The 16,426-nt window shown below is 38.5% G+C and overlaps 1 protein-coding gene across 1 annotated transcript in view; it reads left to right on the top strand.

The window, feature by feature from the left end:
• Positions 1-16,426, top strand: part of TYRO3 (TYRO3 protein tyrosine kinase) — a 155,206-nt gene that overhangs the window by 58,442 nt on the left and 80,338 nt on the right. The window contains exons 6-7 of the mRNA XM_075192721.1: positions 4,651-4,766; positions 15,744-15,921. Coding sequence (XP_075048822.1) covers positions 4,651-4,766; positions 15,744-15,921 — 294 coding nt within the window. The remainder of the gene's footprint in view (positions 1-4,650; positions 4,767-15,743; positions 15,922-16,426) is intronic.

Consider the following 16,426-nt stretch of genomic DNA (forward strand, 5'->3'; position numbering starts at 1 on the left):
GGAATCAAAGTCATGACCCTAGTGCTGTGAGGCAGAAGTGCTAACCATTAAGGTGGCTCCAAAAGCAAAAAAACTATTTAAACAGTTTACAAAGCACATATCAAGTTGAAGTTGCATATATAGAATAAGAAAGATCATTTTGAAAAGAAAAGTGCATATAAATTGCAAATAGCCAAAAATAAAACCTGGAAATAGTAACCGTAAGCTTTAGTTGCTAAGCAACCTCATTGTGTGCAGGCTACCAACAACCAATTAAAAAATGTAAAAAAATTAAGAATAACACACGCACACTGAAAAATGAAAAACACCGTGTTCGAACTAGCAAAAAAACAAAAACTACGATGTATAAACTAAAGTGTTGCTAATCTTATATATCTGAAAGTGACCAGAAAAGTCCAAAACTATTATGTCATAGAACTCCCTCTACTCATAGTTAGGCTAGGGGCACAATATTGAAAATTTCTAATGCGATACGATTGAAAAAAAAAAAAAAAAAAAAGTCCCGATCAGCATGCCGATTCTTGTGTACTCACTATACACGTTATACAAGATTTACCTTTAGATCTGTGCTCTTCATCTGTCATAACCATTGGCTGAAAAGATTAAGGGCTAGATTTACTAAGCTACGGGTTTGAAAAAGTGGGGATGTTGCCTATAGCAACCAATCAGATTCTAGCTGTCATTTTGTAGAATGTACTAAATAAATGAAAGCTAGAATCTGATTGGTTGCTATAGGCAACATCCAAACTTTTTCAAACCCGCAGCTTAGTAAATCTAGCCCTAAGACTGTACACTCCATAGAGATTTATGGACACTGCCGGTCATGAGAGCATCAACATTGTTCCATCATTGAATGTATTAGTCCGGTTTAAAAATCAAATGAACGATACGTTGTGCTTTGGAACGATATTCATTCATTGTTGCAGCATACTCACTAATGCAATATCGGACAGAGCGGTCATTTTTCAATTGATTGGCCTGTTAATCGGCTGAAAACACTGTAGTATATACCCTGCCTTAGTATCAATCAGGTGTGATGAGCCCTAGTCAATCCTAGCAATTCTATTATGATTTCTGTATGAGCAGATCAGTCTCTTTAGACTTTATATGATGCATTTGGTCCACTCCTCCTTACAACACTGCTCCAGTTCATTCATGTTTGAGGGGTATTAATTTTTGCACAGTTCTCTTAAGATCCTGCCACAGCATATCAATGGGGTTATGGTATGTCCTCTTGCATAATTCAGTAATGGCCATACTTTAGTTGTTAGACAAATGGGCACACGTCTTCCTCTAGAATACTCTGTTTATAATGAGGTGGGTGGTATTGTGGACTCCATGATTTTAAGGTCTTCAAGTTTTGTTCCTACAAATATTACCCCTCTACCACTGTACTTAACTGTTCGTATGAGGCTCTTGTGGTGATGCACCGTGTTTGCTCTTCACCAAAGAGGGTGTTATGTATTAAGACCAAGCAACTTTAATTTGGTGTTGGTGGTCCAGAGGATATTGTTCCAGAACTCTTGTGGTTCCTTCAGATGCTTCACAAACCTAAGCTGTATTGTTATATTGGGTGTTTTGTGTGGAGAAAGGGGCTTTCTTATGGCTGCCATCAGAAAAAGGATGTATGAATATGGCTTTGATGGAAGGCTTGGGTAATGAACTTGTAACAGTTACTGTGTTGACAGTGGCCTCTAGAGTATTTGCTATTTCTACGAATGTCATATGGTCTGATCTTTGGGTGATTTTGCTGGGATTTCCATTTCTGGTTTGACTGGTAAGTGTCTGATGATCTCCATTTATAAATAATATTTTTAACTGTACAAAGCCGGACTGTAAATTGTTTGGAAATGGCCTCCCATCTCTTTCCTGAGTGTAGAGCAATAACCGTTTGCTGATGTCTTGTGTCCATAGCACGGTGTCAACACGAACATGAATGTGCCAAACTGCCCAAGATTCTGCTTCTTATGACCAAATAATGAAGTGCATTTGATTACCAACACCTGACTCAAATGACCTATTAATATGAAAGCAGTAAGAGTAGGCTTATAGTTTCTCATGACTTTGTCATATTCTCTTATTTTTTATTAAATGACAGAGTAAAACTTGAGTTACTTGTCTTATGAGATAGATTATTAAACTTTAGGACAAGGCGAGTACAGTGAAATTCAATTTTAGATTGAAATGATCATTTTTAAGTTAAAGAATTAAGAGTTACAGTTCAAAAGCTTGGTCTGCAGGTTGAAAAAACAACGATAATAAACATTTTAAAATCAGAAAGGGTGAAGACAACTGATCTGTAGACCTTTTGCAATTGGATTATGGAGATGTGGGGGCCGCTTAATTGTAGGGAGAGCGTTTGAGCGATGGAATCCGAGTCTAAGAACAGAAGATTTCCTGCGTTGCCTGAGCTGGCTGATTGATATGCATGGCCATACTTTGGTTGTGTGGTTATGGATGAAGACAAAGAGAATCTAGGTCAGGGTTGAAGAAAGTGGATGAGCCAGTGATCTGTGTAACCACAAGCACATTGTACACATCCCCTAGGCATAAATCTAACAAAGCAGAGGATATGATATATCTGCTATAAAGTGACAGAGTGCATGTTACGTGTTACAGGAGCATCCAGTAATACATGTGTGTGACCTCGCCAGCTTTCATTTCTCATCAACTCTTTTTGTGGTGACAGATTTATTGGGCAAGTCTCTGTTATAGTTTACTGTAGGGAAATATGTATCAAAATAATTCATTTAATTTTTCACAAGGTGCCATCAGCTTAGCTAAATATGTTTTAAACTTAATTTCTTTATAAACCGTATTCTTTTTACCACCTTTTCATTTTATTTGGAATTGTTGAAATAGTTTTGCAAAATACAATTTAATTGTAGGGATTTCCTGCTTTCCAGATCTCTTCTGAGTCTGCTTTCTGTTTTTAAAGAGTTGAGATGGGATGTGCATATGTATATATGTCTACTAAATATGCAGGCTTTTGTACATGTGTGTACACTGTAATGACCTAGTAAATTTATGTTTGTATAATTTGTTCTCCTGCCAAAATGCATTGCAACAGTGCAAACCTCATCACGTGATAGTTTCCACATACACTCATAAATAAAATGTAATAATGAGACAAATATACTCCTTGTCCCTGGATATGTTATTCTATAAATATCATTGTTTTTAATCCCAATGTATCTGTATGTGAGAATTCTTTTTTGTGACTTAATAGTCAGGGCTTGAGCCAATGTTCAAATGCCAAACATTAGATAACTCGCAGGCTAGACCAAGCAATAGCCAGTCAGGTTTTATTAGAACCTTCACAGGGCTAGAGTAACCCGTAGCCAATCAAAATATTAGAATCTTCAGAATGGACTAGCTCCAGGACCAATCATAGTAGTAGTGATAGACCAACCTGTAGACAGGCAGTGCCATAGAATGTTCATGGTACTGTAACCAATCTATAACCAAACAGAGCATTACCATGCTCAAAAAACAATAAAAACAGATCTGCAATCAAAAGCACAACAATATATATTTGAAATGTTCATCTATATAAAAAAGTTCATAATTCAGACTTTAAGTTGGTCTGAAAAACTACCACTGTTACTTTTTATTATGCATGCAGTATATTTTCTTCCAAGTGCTACATTATTGAGGAAGATTATTGACTTATTCTGTGTTCACAAGCGTTGAAGTGGGTTATTTAAATACAATATAATTGTATGTTTGCTGTGTTCTCCAGTTGTCAGGTCTCATTAGTTTGTAATGAGTTGTCAGCAGATGCATCAATCTAACAGTGTTCCTGGAAATTGTGTTACTTCATTATTTCATACAGGCTACAACTTGGGAATAGAAATGAATATTGTATATATCTTTTTACAGCACAGACCCAATGGTGGTCATTTCTGAAGAACAAAATGTAAGACGTGCAGTATAGTATTAGATTAAGACTCGCCGTGTGATTTGGTTTGTAAAATTGCGCCTAGATTTCTGGCAAGGGGCATGGATTTGCAATGTAAGATGGAGGCGTTGCGAAAGGAGTGAGGACATTCCTTGCAAAGAACAGAATAGCGGCACCTCTGCAACTGCTTTTGATGATCCGTGTTCAATAAGATTTTTATTTTTTTGTGGAATGAGATCATTGAAATGCGATAAAGGGGTGCAGAGGTGCAAATGGCCATTTTCACTATGCAAAAGGACTTGAATTTTGCACCAGCTCATAGCTGGCGTATTTTGGGTCTTGTCCTATATTTTTGCAGAGATCTGTCATGTAACTGTGTTGCATGGATTAGTGCTTTTAGAGCAATGGAATAGAAAAAAACTTCATACACACAAATATACTACATGTAATCATACCTCCCAACCGTCCCGATTTCAGGGATCTGCCCCGCCCGGGAATATATTTGTCCGTGGGTGGAAACATTGGATGGAAGGGAGATTTCTAATGAGCACCCTAGCGCTTTACAGTATTAGGCAGCCCCCTTGGGTCATGGCCACACCCCTGTCCCACTGTCGGACACTTTTGGGAGGTATGTGTAAAAGACATTCCTGATGGTGCCTCACTTTCACAATTAATGTAAGACATACATGATGCTGAACCCATCAGTAAAACTGTAAAGTTTCATTTATTATGTATATTTCTCTTCACAGGGCTGCCCTATCCACCATACAACTTAACTCTGAGTAAGGTGACGAGCACCACAGCAGCTGTGACATGGAGTCCAGGGTTCGACAACTATTCTCCGCTCCTTTTTTGCACAATGCAGGTATGTGGATATCAGACGATACTTGTTTAGAGCTAGATGAGGTAATTCTGCACAAGGCTCAGGAACTAGGCCTTTGTGTTATTCCACTTAAATAATAACCACACCCAAAATATCTAATCATCATCTATGAAGCACGAAGGTACATCTTCAAGCTTACTCTGACTTTACACTGCAGCTTTGTTAAAATAGACAAGTTTAATTATTCCCTCCAGTGCTAACTGGTCCAGCCACCCTCATAACTCTATGTATAAGGGTGGAATTATATGGGAGAAAAAGCTTGAATGATAAAGAATGTTCTGGCAGTTACACTATCTGTAACATTACTTCCCCCATTTGCATCACTCTGCACTGTGTACCAGAGCATTTGTTACTGAGGAGACTTCAAGCCAGTCATACAAGCTGTGGTTTTCCAAAGTCACAGAATGAGACAACATAGAAAAGCAGTAGCCTTCTAGAAAATGGCTGCCTTTCCTTGAGGATATAATAGACTGCATGCTGGACAGGTTTGGTAAGTACAAAATACATTCATTTATTTCATGTATAGCGTCTGTTATCTAGAAAATAGTTACCAAAAGCCAGAAGAAAATAATGCGCAGTCACTCTCCCAGACTGGAGACACTTACCAAGTGCCTGCTGCTATAGTACAGGAGCGCTGCTAAATCCATTTATGAAGAGGGTGTAGTCCAATGCAGTGTGGGGACCGACAAATAGTAATTATTAAATTTGACTTGGTATATTTTTGGTCTTAGTACTTCAAATTACAGAAATAAAACCTTCTATACAAAGTCACAAGCATTCTGAACAATAGATTCCACACCTGTATATTATTTAGTTCATTAACACAAATGTTTTCCTATATATTAGTATACCACAGTGACTTTACATGCTCTTCTGCCTGCCCACTATATACATATGTGGATGGGACGTAAGCAGCAGTGCTGTATGTACATTAAATGGTGCGTGTGAGCTGCCACCACCCCCTGTTCTGGGCCCCCACTGTCAGTGACAGCAGTGGATTGGAGGGGCTCTATTTGTGTGGCCAAAAACAATAGAGAGTGGTACTTAGCCCCCCAATCACTATATATGGTTTTAAAGAGAACATCATATGTTAATAGCTCTAATACATCTACATGTTTGTAACCGGAAAGTCTGTGATGTCACAGAAAGATGCTGTTGAATGCATGGGAGATCTAACATGCAACACATCTCAGACCTTAGAACACAAGTACTAGTCTGTTGTACCCTTGGGGAAATCTCCAGGGAACAGGGAACTTTCCTAGAGTTGCGTTAAACTAGTTAAAGTAACTGTGGGAAGAAGTCAGGAAAATTGTTTATTTTGTGAATCCCCCCCCCCCCTCCATTTTCTCAGAGATGCCCAAAAAATAAATATATATTTAATCCAGTATGCTACTAAATTAATTCACAATCTCTTGAAGAAAGAAACGTGACACTTGTTTACTTAGACTTTGAAATAGCAAAACATTTTTCCTATCAAAGCCAATGCAGAATAAAAAAATAAAGAAAACGTTCCAGCCATTAACGTGCAACCCCCTCTGATCATGAAAGGGTTAAAAGTGATGCCGATATTGGGGAAGGTGTTATGCTGGGGATGGGGGATTTTGATTTAGTGAAGAATATTTAAGTACTTATTCTAGCAATACCGACCTCAGTTGTTCAGTAGAGCAACAAAGGGTGAAACAAATATCACTTTTGAACTGTCCATATCCCAGATTTCCTTATTCCATGCTTATTATATACTTGCCTTCTCATTATACTGATTAGCAATATTCCTCCTAATGAGTGTTGTAGGAGCTTAGTGATCATATCTGTATGAAATTGTTACCAAACTGCACAATTATTTACTTATCATTCTGAATGTTCTGTATAATTGGTTTCCAGACACCAGATCCCACACTTGTAATGCTTTATTTATCGGCTAATATTCCATTTAGATGGCAAGCTTTGGAGACACAAACGCACCTTCACACCCCGCCTGAACAGGTGCATTTTTGTCCCAAAAGCTTGCAGTCGTAGTCGAAAGAAGTATTGTTTATGTTACATTTTGCAGTACTTTTGTTCGTTTATAATTCAGAATCCTGTTCCTACAGCCTTTGTTTTACTACAAGTTGTTGTGTAAAAGTATTACTTGCCCAGGGGGGATGAAGTGGATTCTTCTCCAGAGCCCGGTACAGAATACAGGTTACTATAGTAACCTGCAGGATTCCAGAGAGAACAAGAGCAAACCATTTGTAACGTATATGTTTAACAAGAAACTTGTATGGATAGATGTTCAGATTATATACATTAATATTGCCGATGGGCTGCTTTGGTTGCTTTAACCTTTTTCTTGCTAAAAGCCAACAAGTAATTTTCACTGGGGTGATGAAAAAGCAAGCTAATGGCTGTGTTTTTCCAAACTGCCTGTGGTTCAGTAAATCTGCTGACTCTGTTTTATGGGTCTGACTCATACAGCAAACTTGAGAATAGAAATATACTCGTTTTACTTGAAGAAACATCAACTCCTAAGTGTTTTAAGCAGGAGGCATCTCTGATAAAAATCCTTCAATATAACACAGCTAATGATGGTGTAACTTGTTTTTTGTTTAGCATTTCATTTGGGATTGGATTGCAGACTTGTAGACACTTGGGTGTAAATGTGTCAAACAAAAAAGTGGAGATGTTGCCTATAGTAACCAATCAGATTCTATATGTCATTTTGTAGAATCTACTAAATAAATGACAGCTAGAATCTGATTGGTTGCTATAAGCAACATCGCCACTTTTTCAAACCTGCAGCTTGATAAATTTGCCCCCTGGTATTTTTTAAAATGAAGGTCAATTTAAACCTATGTGTGTTGTGTGTATATAGAATTGTATTTCTGAAGATGCCATTGGAAGGTATGATGTGGCGTCACCTACTTGTAAGTGTTTTGGTAGGGTTGTCCTGATTCTTGGACCCAGAAAGTGGCAGGCATAATAGGAAATGGGCAAGGCTTTGTCCAAATGCTAATAATGGTTTGATTGTTTAGGGCGTAAATGGATTGGGTTTGTTTTTGTTGGATGATGGTTGGAACTTATTTTGACCCAGATTTGTTTTTTAAATGTTGATGGGTATGCTTTTGACACCACCTAGGCATGTGCATATTTTGCCTAATCACACATTTAAAGGGTGCGAAGGTACTGAATAGCCTGGAAAATGTGTTGATGACCATTTCATAACATATTTATGACTATATGTCAACAAACTCCTTGCAGGGTAGTTCTGGTTTAACCCAAGGAATATACTTCCTAGTCTGCTCTAATGCCACAGGACTAGTATTATATTATAAGCTCATGCTTATATTTTCAAGATAGAGTACACACAAGATGTAGCTTCATTTAAAATGTTTTGTATTCTTAATTAACATTCTAATTGTAACTCCCATATGTAGTGTAAAACAGTGTATTAAAGTATATTGCAGAAGACCAACAAGCTTTATTTACTTAGCACAGACGGTATAGCATAGATGTTAATACAATACATAACATTCATTGCCTGTTTCATAAATGTGTTACTATAACAGCTGACACACACACACAGAGTAAGGGTGTGTGTATAAACTTCTACTGTGTGGGGGGTGTGTATGGGTTAGAGTTGTATACAAACTCCTCCATTTTGGAATTCAACAACACATAAAATTCCAAATACATTTCTCAACACTATTAACCTCAAATACAATTTATATCACATAACTCTCACATTCAATATATATTATTATTATTGTTATTATTAATAATAATAATAATAATAATAATAATATTATTATATTTTTATTTATAAGACGCCAAGGATTCCGTAGTGCCCGATACAGAAGCAAGTAACAAATAGATGCAGTAGACAGACATGGTAGAGAGGACCCTACCTGTGAGAGCTTGTATTCTAGAGGGAGGGGTGGTGAGGGACAGTAGGTTGGAGATGGCAGGCGAGAAAGAGGAGGTGATGGATAGAATGGCTAGAAGGTGGGATAGTCGAGCTTGAAAAGATGAGTTTTGAGTGACTGTTTGAAGGACTCATGAGCCAAAACCATATAGTCTCCAGTTTACTATTATAATTATTACAATTGTAGATTTGTAAGCTGCCGTACAGTGGTGAAAACAGGACATACAAAAAAACATGGACATACAAGGTAAATACAATAAATGCAGACTTGAAAACAGGGTATGGAGGACCCTGCTCATCAGAGAGCTTACATTCTAAGTGGAAAAGGGCACAGCTGAAGCAAGAGGAACATGTGTGGTTCAGAGAGGAGTCTGTAGAAAGCTCTAGATGCTCTATGAAAAGTCATCTCTTTTTTTAAATAAGACTGTGGGAAAGCCTGATTAGGTGTGGTAGGGAATTTCATAAGAAGGTAGTAGCATTGGTGAAGTCTTGTAGATGGGAGGGTGAAGTGGTTACCAGAGATCAGACAAGGCGCAGGTAAGAGGGCGGGAGGGAGAGTATTTTGATATGAGATTTGAGATGTATGCATGTAGTGTTGTTGAGGGCTTTGTAGTTATGGGTGAGTAATTTGAATTGGATTCTGGAGCACACAGGGAGCCAGTGTAGGGATTTGCAAAATGTTGCAGCAGATGTGGAGCGGTGGGAGGGAAGATCGGTCTTGCCACAGCATTTATGATGGGGATACGTGAGTGTCATGAATGCCAGATAGCAGTAGATTGCAGTAGTCGAGACAGAAGATGATGAGAGAACGGATAAGAGTATTGGTAGCATGTGGGGTAAGAAAAGGCCGTATATATCTAAAGTGGTGTCGACTGGGAAAGAGTCTGGATGTGAGGAATAAAGAACAGGTCTTGTATGACACCAAGGCAGCGGGCTTGGGAGACTGAGGAAATTGTGGTGTTATTGACAGTGAACATTTTTGCCACTTATAACACCTGAAATCACATGAAAAATAGAATTAAAGGTTTAATACCCCACACTTCATTTTAAGTTTTAGAATGCGGTACAACCCTTTTCTCATTCAATCAGTCCTGGTATCCGTCCAGTGAGATCGTATTGCTCTCTTTGCCATTCTTGTCTCTCCTAGTTTGGGTACACACTACAGGCCAATTATTGTGCCAATCACACGATAAACGAATGTTTGGCCCCATATTGCACTAGTGTGTACACTGAAACGATGAACGATGGCCGTTCCTAAGCACATTGCATCTTTTCATTTGATTTTTAAACTGGACTAAAATTCTTGTTCATTGATACAACGATGTCCTTCCAATCCTGCAGTGTGTATGCACTCACATTCAGAATCTTCGTCAACTTTACAGAGTCATGATCATTTTGGCAGATGCTTATGGCAGATGAAGAGCACAGATTTGAGGGTAAATCTTTTAAAACCATGTATATGTGTACATATGAATTGGCATGCTGATCGGGACTTTTTTTTTTTTCCCCCATCATTGGTAAAATTGTTACGGATATGGCTTCGGGAGAAATCTTCTGTAGTGTGTACCTAGCCTTACTCGCTTAACTTCAAGCATAAGCCCAAGGTTATGTTTAGCCCTTACCATGGGAATATATCAAGATTAAAACCTTAGTTTTCTTTCATTTTTTTATTTTTTTTTTGACATTAGAGAACAACTATTCTCCTATATTTTAAAATGAATTTCAGTTTATACCTCTCCCTGTTACAATTTTGCAACCCCTAAAAAAAGTCTTGATTCTGGGAAGAGATTATGCATGCAATGTTTATGAATCAACACTAGTAAGGCAATTGGGAGGGAGGGGGGGTTTGACAGGTAGGTTTGCGTGCAACGTAGAGTCACCGTCTCGCCAAACTACTGCTACCGGCAAACCTGATGATGATACACAAAGGAAGAGTTATGAATATGTGAAACTTTCCTAACACTATTATCCAGGAATAAACCTTCAGAATGGGCTTCAGTCTGTAGTGATAGATTATTGTCAATGTGTTAGTGATGACATTTCGAGAGCATGTGCTTCACAGACAAGTACAGACAAATGGCTTCCATGCTATGCTGTCTGTGTAACGCTGTCTTTATAAATATGACTGCTCCTGCTCCATGTTTGTATTATGTAGTTAAACTACAGATTGTCACAATTCTCTTTGCTTTTCACTAACAGTATCTTAATCCGTGAGGGCTCTTCTGACAGCCTTGTCAACTGTATGTTACTTACAACTGTATACAAAACATATTCCTTGTGGAAGGCATACCTTCAAATATAATTGGTGTTCCATTTTTGTTCAAAACTTGTATATTTGTCTACTTGTAGTAATATTACACTGTTTGTTTTTACTTTAGATAGCCTGTTGTCTTGCCAAAGTTACTTACAGCATATGGCTCCATTCTTTAATTTAATACAACATCAATCTTCATGTACACTATTTTGTTTTTTGTTTTGTTTTTTCCCCAGTACTTTCAAATCTAGTTACCTATTTTCTTTACTACAGATATGAAAATTGTCTATGTAGAAATGTAACCCTTGTAAGAAAAGAATGCTTAATGATAAAACTCCCTTAGTAGGTGGGAAGGCTAGTTTGGACCTACTAGAATGGATTTAGCAGCCATAGGGGGGGTATTCAATTGTTCTTCCGGGCGCCGCCGAAATGAGCTCGTTAAAACTATTACCGTTTATGCGGTAATTACTCGCTCAATTGAGCGAGTAAATTACCGTATGAACGGTAATTACGCGCAATATTACCGTATAAACGGTAATAGTTTTAACGCGCTCGTTCCGGCGGCGCCCGGAGGAACAATTGAATACCCCCCCCATAATGTCTCAGGAGATTATCTGTACCTGGTCATGTGTGTAGCTTTTGTTGTATGGTTAATGATCATTTCTTTCTTATTTCTAAATCAATTTTAGACTATACATTACACTGGGAATAGCTGTATGTTAACAACAATTCTTTGTTCTATCTGTTGCGTTGAGCACATTAACAAATGACTTATTTGGTGTTTTAAACAGTGGTGCTTCCCTATTTATTTATTTTGTTTTCAAAGTAATTTTTATTGGGGTTTTTTCAAAACAAAACAATGAGATTGAAACATACCAAGAGAATGTATAAACATACTGTATACATATGAAATTCAATAGAGTTTGCACATAATAATAGAAAGACTTAGATTAATTCTCTAAAATCCGGTATGTTGTTTATGGAAAAGAAAAAGAAAAATGTTGTTTGGTTTTATTTTTCAGAGGGAGGGGGGAGACGAACAATAGGGGAAGGAAAGGGAGGGGAACAGGAGAATATTCTACTCATTGTATTATGCCTCAGATTGTAGGGTAGAGAGGCATTGACCCGTGTGGCTATATGAAGAACGAATTAAATCAGAATTTTCCAGAACTTATATGCGCAATGATCCTTCTTAAACCTGACGGGGGTACCTATCCAAACCAACAGAGATTTGTCAACCGGTTGTCAAGGGAGGTTCAGCATCATAGTGATTCGTCCAGGAAGACCATGTGTTTTTGAAGTTCACTGGTTTGTCTTTGAGGAGAGCTGTGATACTTTCCATCCTATAAACTGACCAAACTTTGTTGATAGTGGCTGAGAGTGAGGGGGGAGAGGCGTTTTTCCATAGAGCGGCAATTAAACATTTAGAGGCATTTAATATATGATTAATAAGTTTTTGCGTGGAGCGACTAATGTCCGGGAGCCGTCTAGGAAGAAGCGAGTATAGGGGGGACTCGGGCATTTTAACCAGTGTAATATCCTTGATGAGATTATGAAATTGTTGCCAATAAAGTCGCAATTTAGGGCAACACCACCAAACGTGCAGCAGGGTACCCCGCAAACCACACCCTCTCCAACATCTGTCGCTAGCAGTCGGAAAGATAGAGTGGAGACGAGAGGGGACCAAATACCATCTATACAAAATTTTGTAAGAGTTTTCGGTGCTTTCATATTTAATGATCCATGCTTGCTTGACAACTGATTTGTCATACCAAGCAAGCATCATAGCAAATCAATGCAAATTGTATACATGCATTGACTGTGTTTTCCCTTAGCTGCCTTTTATGTAAATTTAGCTTGTTGATTCTGAAGCTCGGTTCCCAGTAATTGCAACCACACCAGATTTCTAAAGGAGTTGTACCATCTGTAAAGCAAACCTAAGACACAGCTGTGGATCCCATGTTGCCAGGAGAGGAGAGAGCGGACTCCTCTGCTGGACCTAACTGCAGCTACCTGTCCCACAAGTATGTAGTAAACATGGGTTCTGACTGGATCAGCTACTTCTCCTCCTGTCCATTTCACTATTTCCATACCTAGCTGGCGCTGTATTCTCCTGCCTAGTCCTCGTTGACAGCTGTTTTTATTCCTGCTGAAGACGTGATCAGGTAATGGCAGAGTTCACCAAATAGGTACACACAGGGTGTTGTGCAATAATGAACGCAATGAACCGTGTTTTATAGCCCATTTAAAGACATTTACTTCAGCACATGTGACTGAGACCATGTCAATTAAAGGCTTCCCTTTGATATGGGTTGGCTCCGGTTCACATTATAAGCTGGAGGGCACATCCAGTGCCATATAATAGCTATAGAGTTATAATAGCGTCTTTTTTGGAGGGTAGCCTAGGGCAGTAAGGTGACCCAGTTTTTTCTTATTTAATTTCGGACTCCCAGAGAAAACAAGTGTGTGGGGTGAGGGGCTTTCTGTATTTTTCCATAAACTCGGTGAAGTGACTGTTAATATTGTTGGAGATTTTTCGAATATGAGACTTTATATTAAATAATTCTGAGTATTTCAGTGGGTGACCAGGCGCCAACAATGTGTATTGGTGGCTCATGGATTGACCACCACCCAAGACCTATGGTAATTAGCTACGAAGTTTAAATATTTAATCCTTAAAGTCTGCAGTCACTATTTTGGTACTACAGTCCTGGGTTTTGGCTAACAAAAGGGGTGTGGCCTGCCAGAAAAGGGTAGTTTAGTCGGATTGGAGGTGTGGCTTACCTTATTCAATTTTCCAATTAGAAATGTTAGCAGGTATACCGCTGCGCCGGTGTGTAATAATGAACACAAATAAGGGATATTGGCTAGTGACTAGTTGTTTCATTCTTCCTAATTTACATATGTTCCAGGCTTGTATGCTATAAATCTATTTCCTTGAATGAAACATACTAGACTACTTATAAGGGATCTGAATGTGTACTTTAAACACTCACTCTTATCAATGATGCTTATCTAGTAGTGAAGACCAAAGTCTAACAATGCTGAATGTATACAGATTGCAACCCAAATTAGGGATCTGACTATGCATTTGAACTAGTAACTACAATTACTGTGACTGTTCTAATGATAAAGATCAGTCCAGCATCCAAATACATGTGAAAGTGCCTATTCATTCACAGTACAAACAGCAACATTCTGATACTTTATATCCAGCACTGCATTCTGTGCTATAAAGTATTTCTGCGTATGTCAAAAGACTCAAACTAGTTGTTTGATATAGTGAATGCATGTTTGGAAACATTATTTTGTTTAGTTTTATTTTTACAGTTTTATTTCTCATCTATGTTAAATCATCCTATGCATAATTCAGCTAGGACAAGCATTATACACATTGTATTACAGCCCATTCTTGACTCTTTTCTGTATTTAGGTCAGTAGGATAATATGAAATAATGGATGTGTAGGGGTTGTGTTCCTTTTAAACTGCCCCCTCTGTCCCTGATATGTTTTTATGTTACAACACAACTCTGCTTTCTGCATTTCTAAGCCTGCACCACATTCCTGAAATACCCATTTCTCCACAAGCAGATTAGTACTTTCCCGCTGATTATCTTGGCTGACTCTTGTTTTTTTTTTTTTTGGTGGCTCAGTAGTTCCTATATATGTAACATGAGTCTCCTGCCACAGATCACTGAATCTCGACTAAGTGCACATGATTTTATATTTATACCTGCTGTCTTCTGCTACTTTTTCTAGACCGTACCTGGATAATAAGGCAAGCTCATTAATGTGAACACTGTCTCTGAACTAAACCTATTTAGAGTTAGGAGAAAATCCAGGTAGAATCTTGCACCTTGGCAAAACCATGTGTCTTGGTGGTAGGGGGGGGGGGGGGGGTGGAGATCTAATTGTGTGGACTGAACCAATTTTTATTAGAATGCAGCCAAACAGTTCACTAGTAACCAGTGACATTTCTGAGGGACTTCATGACCAATTAACATGGATCTGTGGTTCCTGGTCAATTGATAGGCTGTAGTCTCATAGAACTTGGCTGTATAGGTGACAAGTGCCCTTCAAGGTTATGTCCACCCAGGTGGTTTTTCAGGTTGTTAGGTGACAGGTTCATCACCCCACTAGACATTAATCTGAGCTAGCTCCCGAGTCGAAAGAATATGAGCAAGTTTTACCTCATTTGTCTATTTCAGCCAGGATAACTCAGGCTGTTTTCCTTATCACTTGTATGTTCTTAGTAATGTGGTTCCAGGAAGGTGATGAAGGTTCCTGAGCCCATAAAACCCTCAGCCAGGTGTCATTCGTACAGGGATTACATGATTGTTACCTCTGTTGGCATATCCCCAGTGAATGTGCATGACCATATATTCCTGTCCACCAGCCTATTCGGTACCTATAAGTGCATCTGTGGAGTAAAATAATTATGGAACCATGTCAAACTGAAGGTTAAGGTTTCTTTGCGGTACAGTGGTGTCCGTTTGAGTTACTGATGGATTTGATGGTCAATTAGGAGCAGACCAGTTGACTAGCAGACACCTAGCCTGTAACTGTTCAGTATAATAAACAAATGTGCTCTCGCTGTCCTCCACTTAAACCAATCACAGCTTGTGGATACAGTTGTTTTAAAGCCTGGTTAGGACAGGGAGCATGGAGGGGAGTGGCTTAATGACATATCTTTCATATTACCTAGAATGTTAAAAATATATACATTTCTTGAGGTACTTTTTTATAGTGTTACCATAGTTTTAATATACATCTGCTAACAACGTCCTACCTTTAACCCTTTTAGGTTCTGGAGTCGCATGATCCTTATGAAATGTACTCGCAGCATATCAATATATCGCTGTGTTCCACAGTCTTAGAAGAACTTAAGCCACTGACCAATCACAGCATCCGTCTGCAGTGTGCTAATGAAGTGGGAGCTTCAGTTTTCACTGATTGGCTTTCTTTTCAAACACTGGAATCAGGTAAATAGTGGAATGCAAAAGTGTACATTTTAAGTAAAAAGTAGAGTTGTAAATGTCCCATTTATTACATTTGATTAGAAATATAATTGCATATTCTGTCAGAATGTGAAATCTTCTACATATACTTTTTAATATATAAGAAACATAAGCATAGTATTTAAAGATGACCCATCACCATCATTTTTATATACGAATCATCATCATCACCATTTATTTATATGGCGCCACTCATTCCGCAGCAATGTACAGAGAACTCGCTCACATCAGTCCCTGCCCCATTGGGGCTTACAGTCTAAATTCCCTAACACACACACACACACACACACACACACACACACACACACACACACACACACACACACACACACACACACACACACACACACACACACACACACACTAGGGTCAATTTGTTAGCAGCCAATTAACCTACCAGTATGTTTTTGGAATGAAACCGGAGCACCCGGAGGAAACCCACACAAACACGGGGAGAACATACAAACTC

This window comes from Mixophyes fleayi, chromosome 12 (assembly GCF_038048845.1).
Source record: "Mixophyes fleayi isolate aMixFle1 chromosome 12, aMixFle1.hap1, whole genome shotgun sequence".
Lineage (NCBI taxonomy): Eukaryota > Metazoa > Chordata > Amphibia > Anura > Limnodynastidae > Mixophyes > Mixophyes fleayi.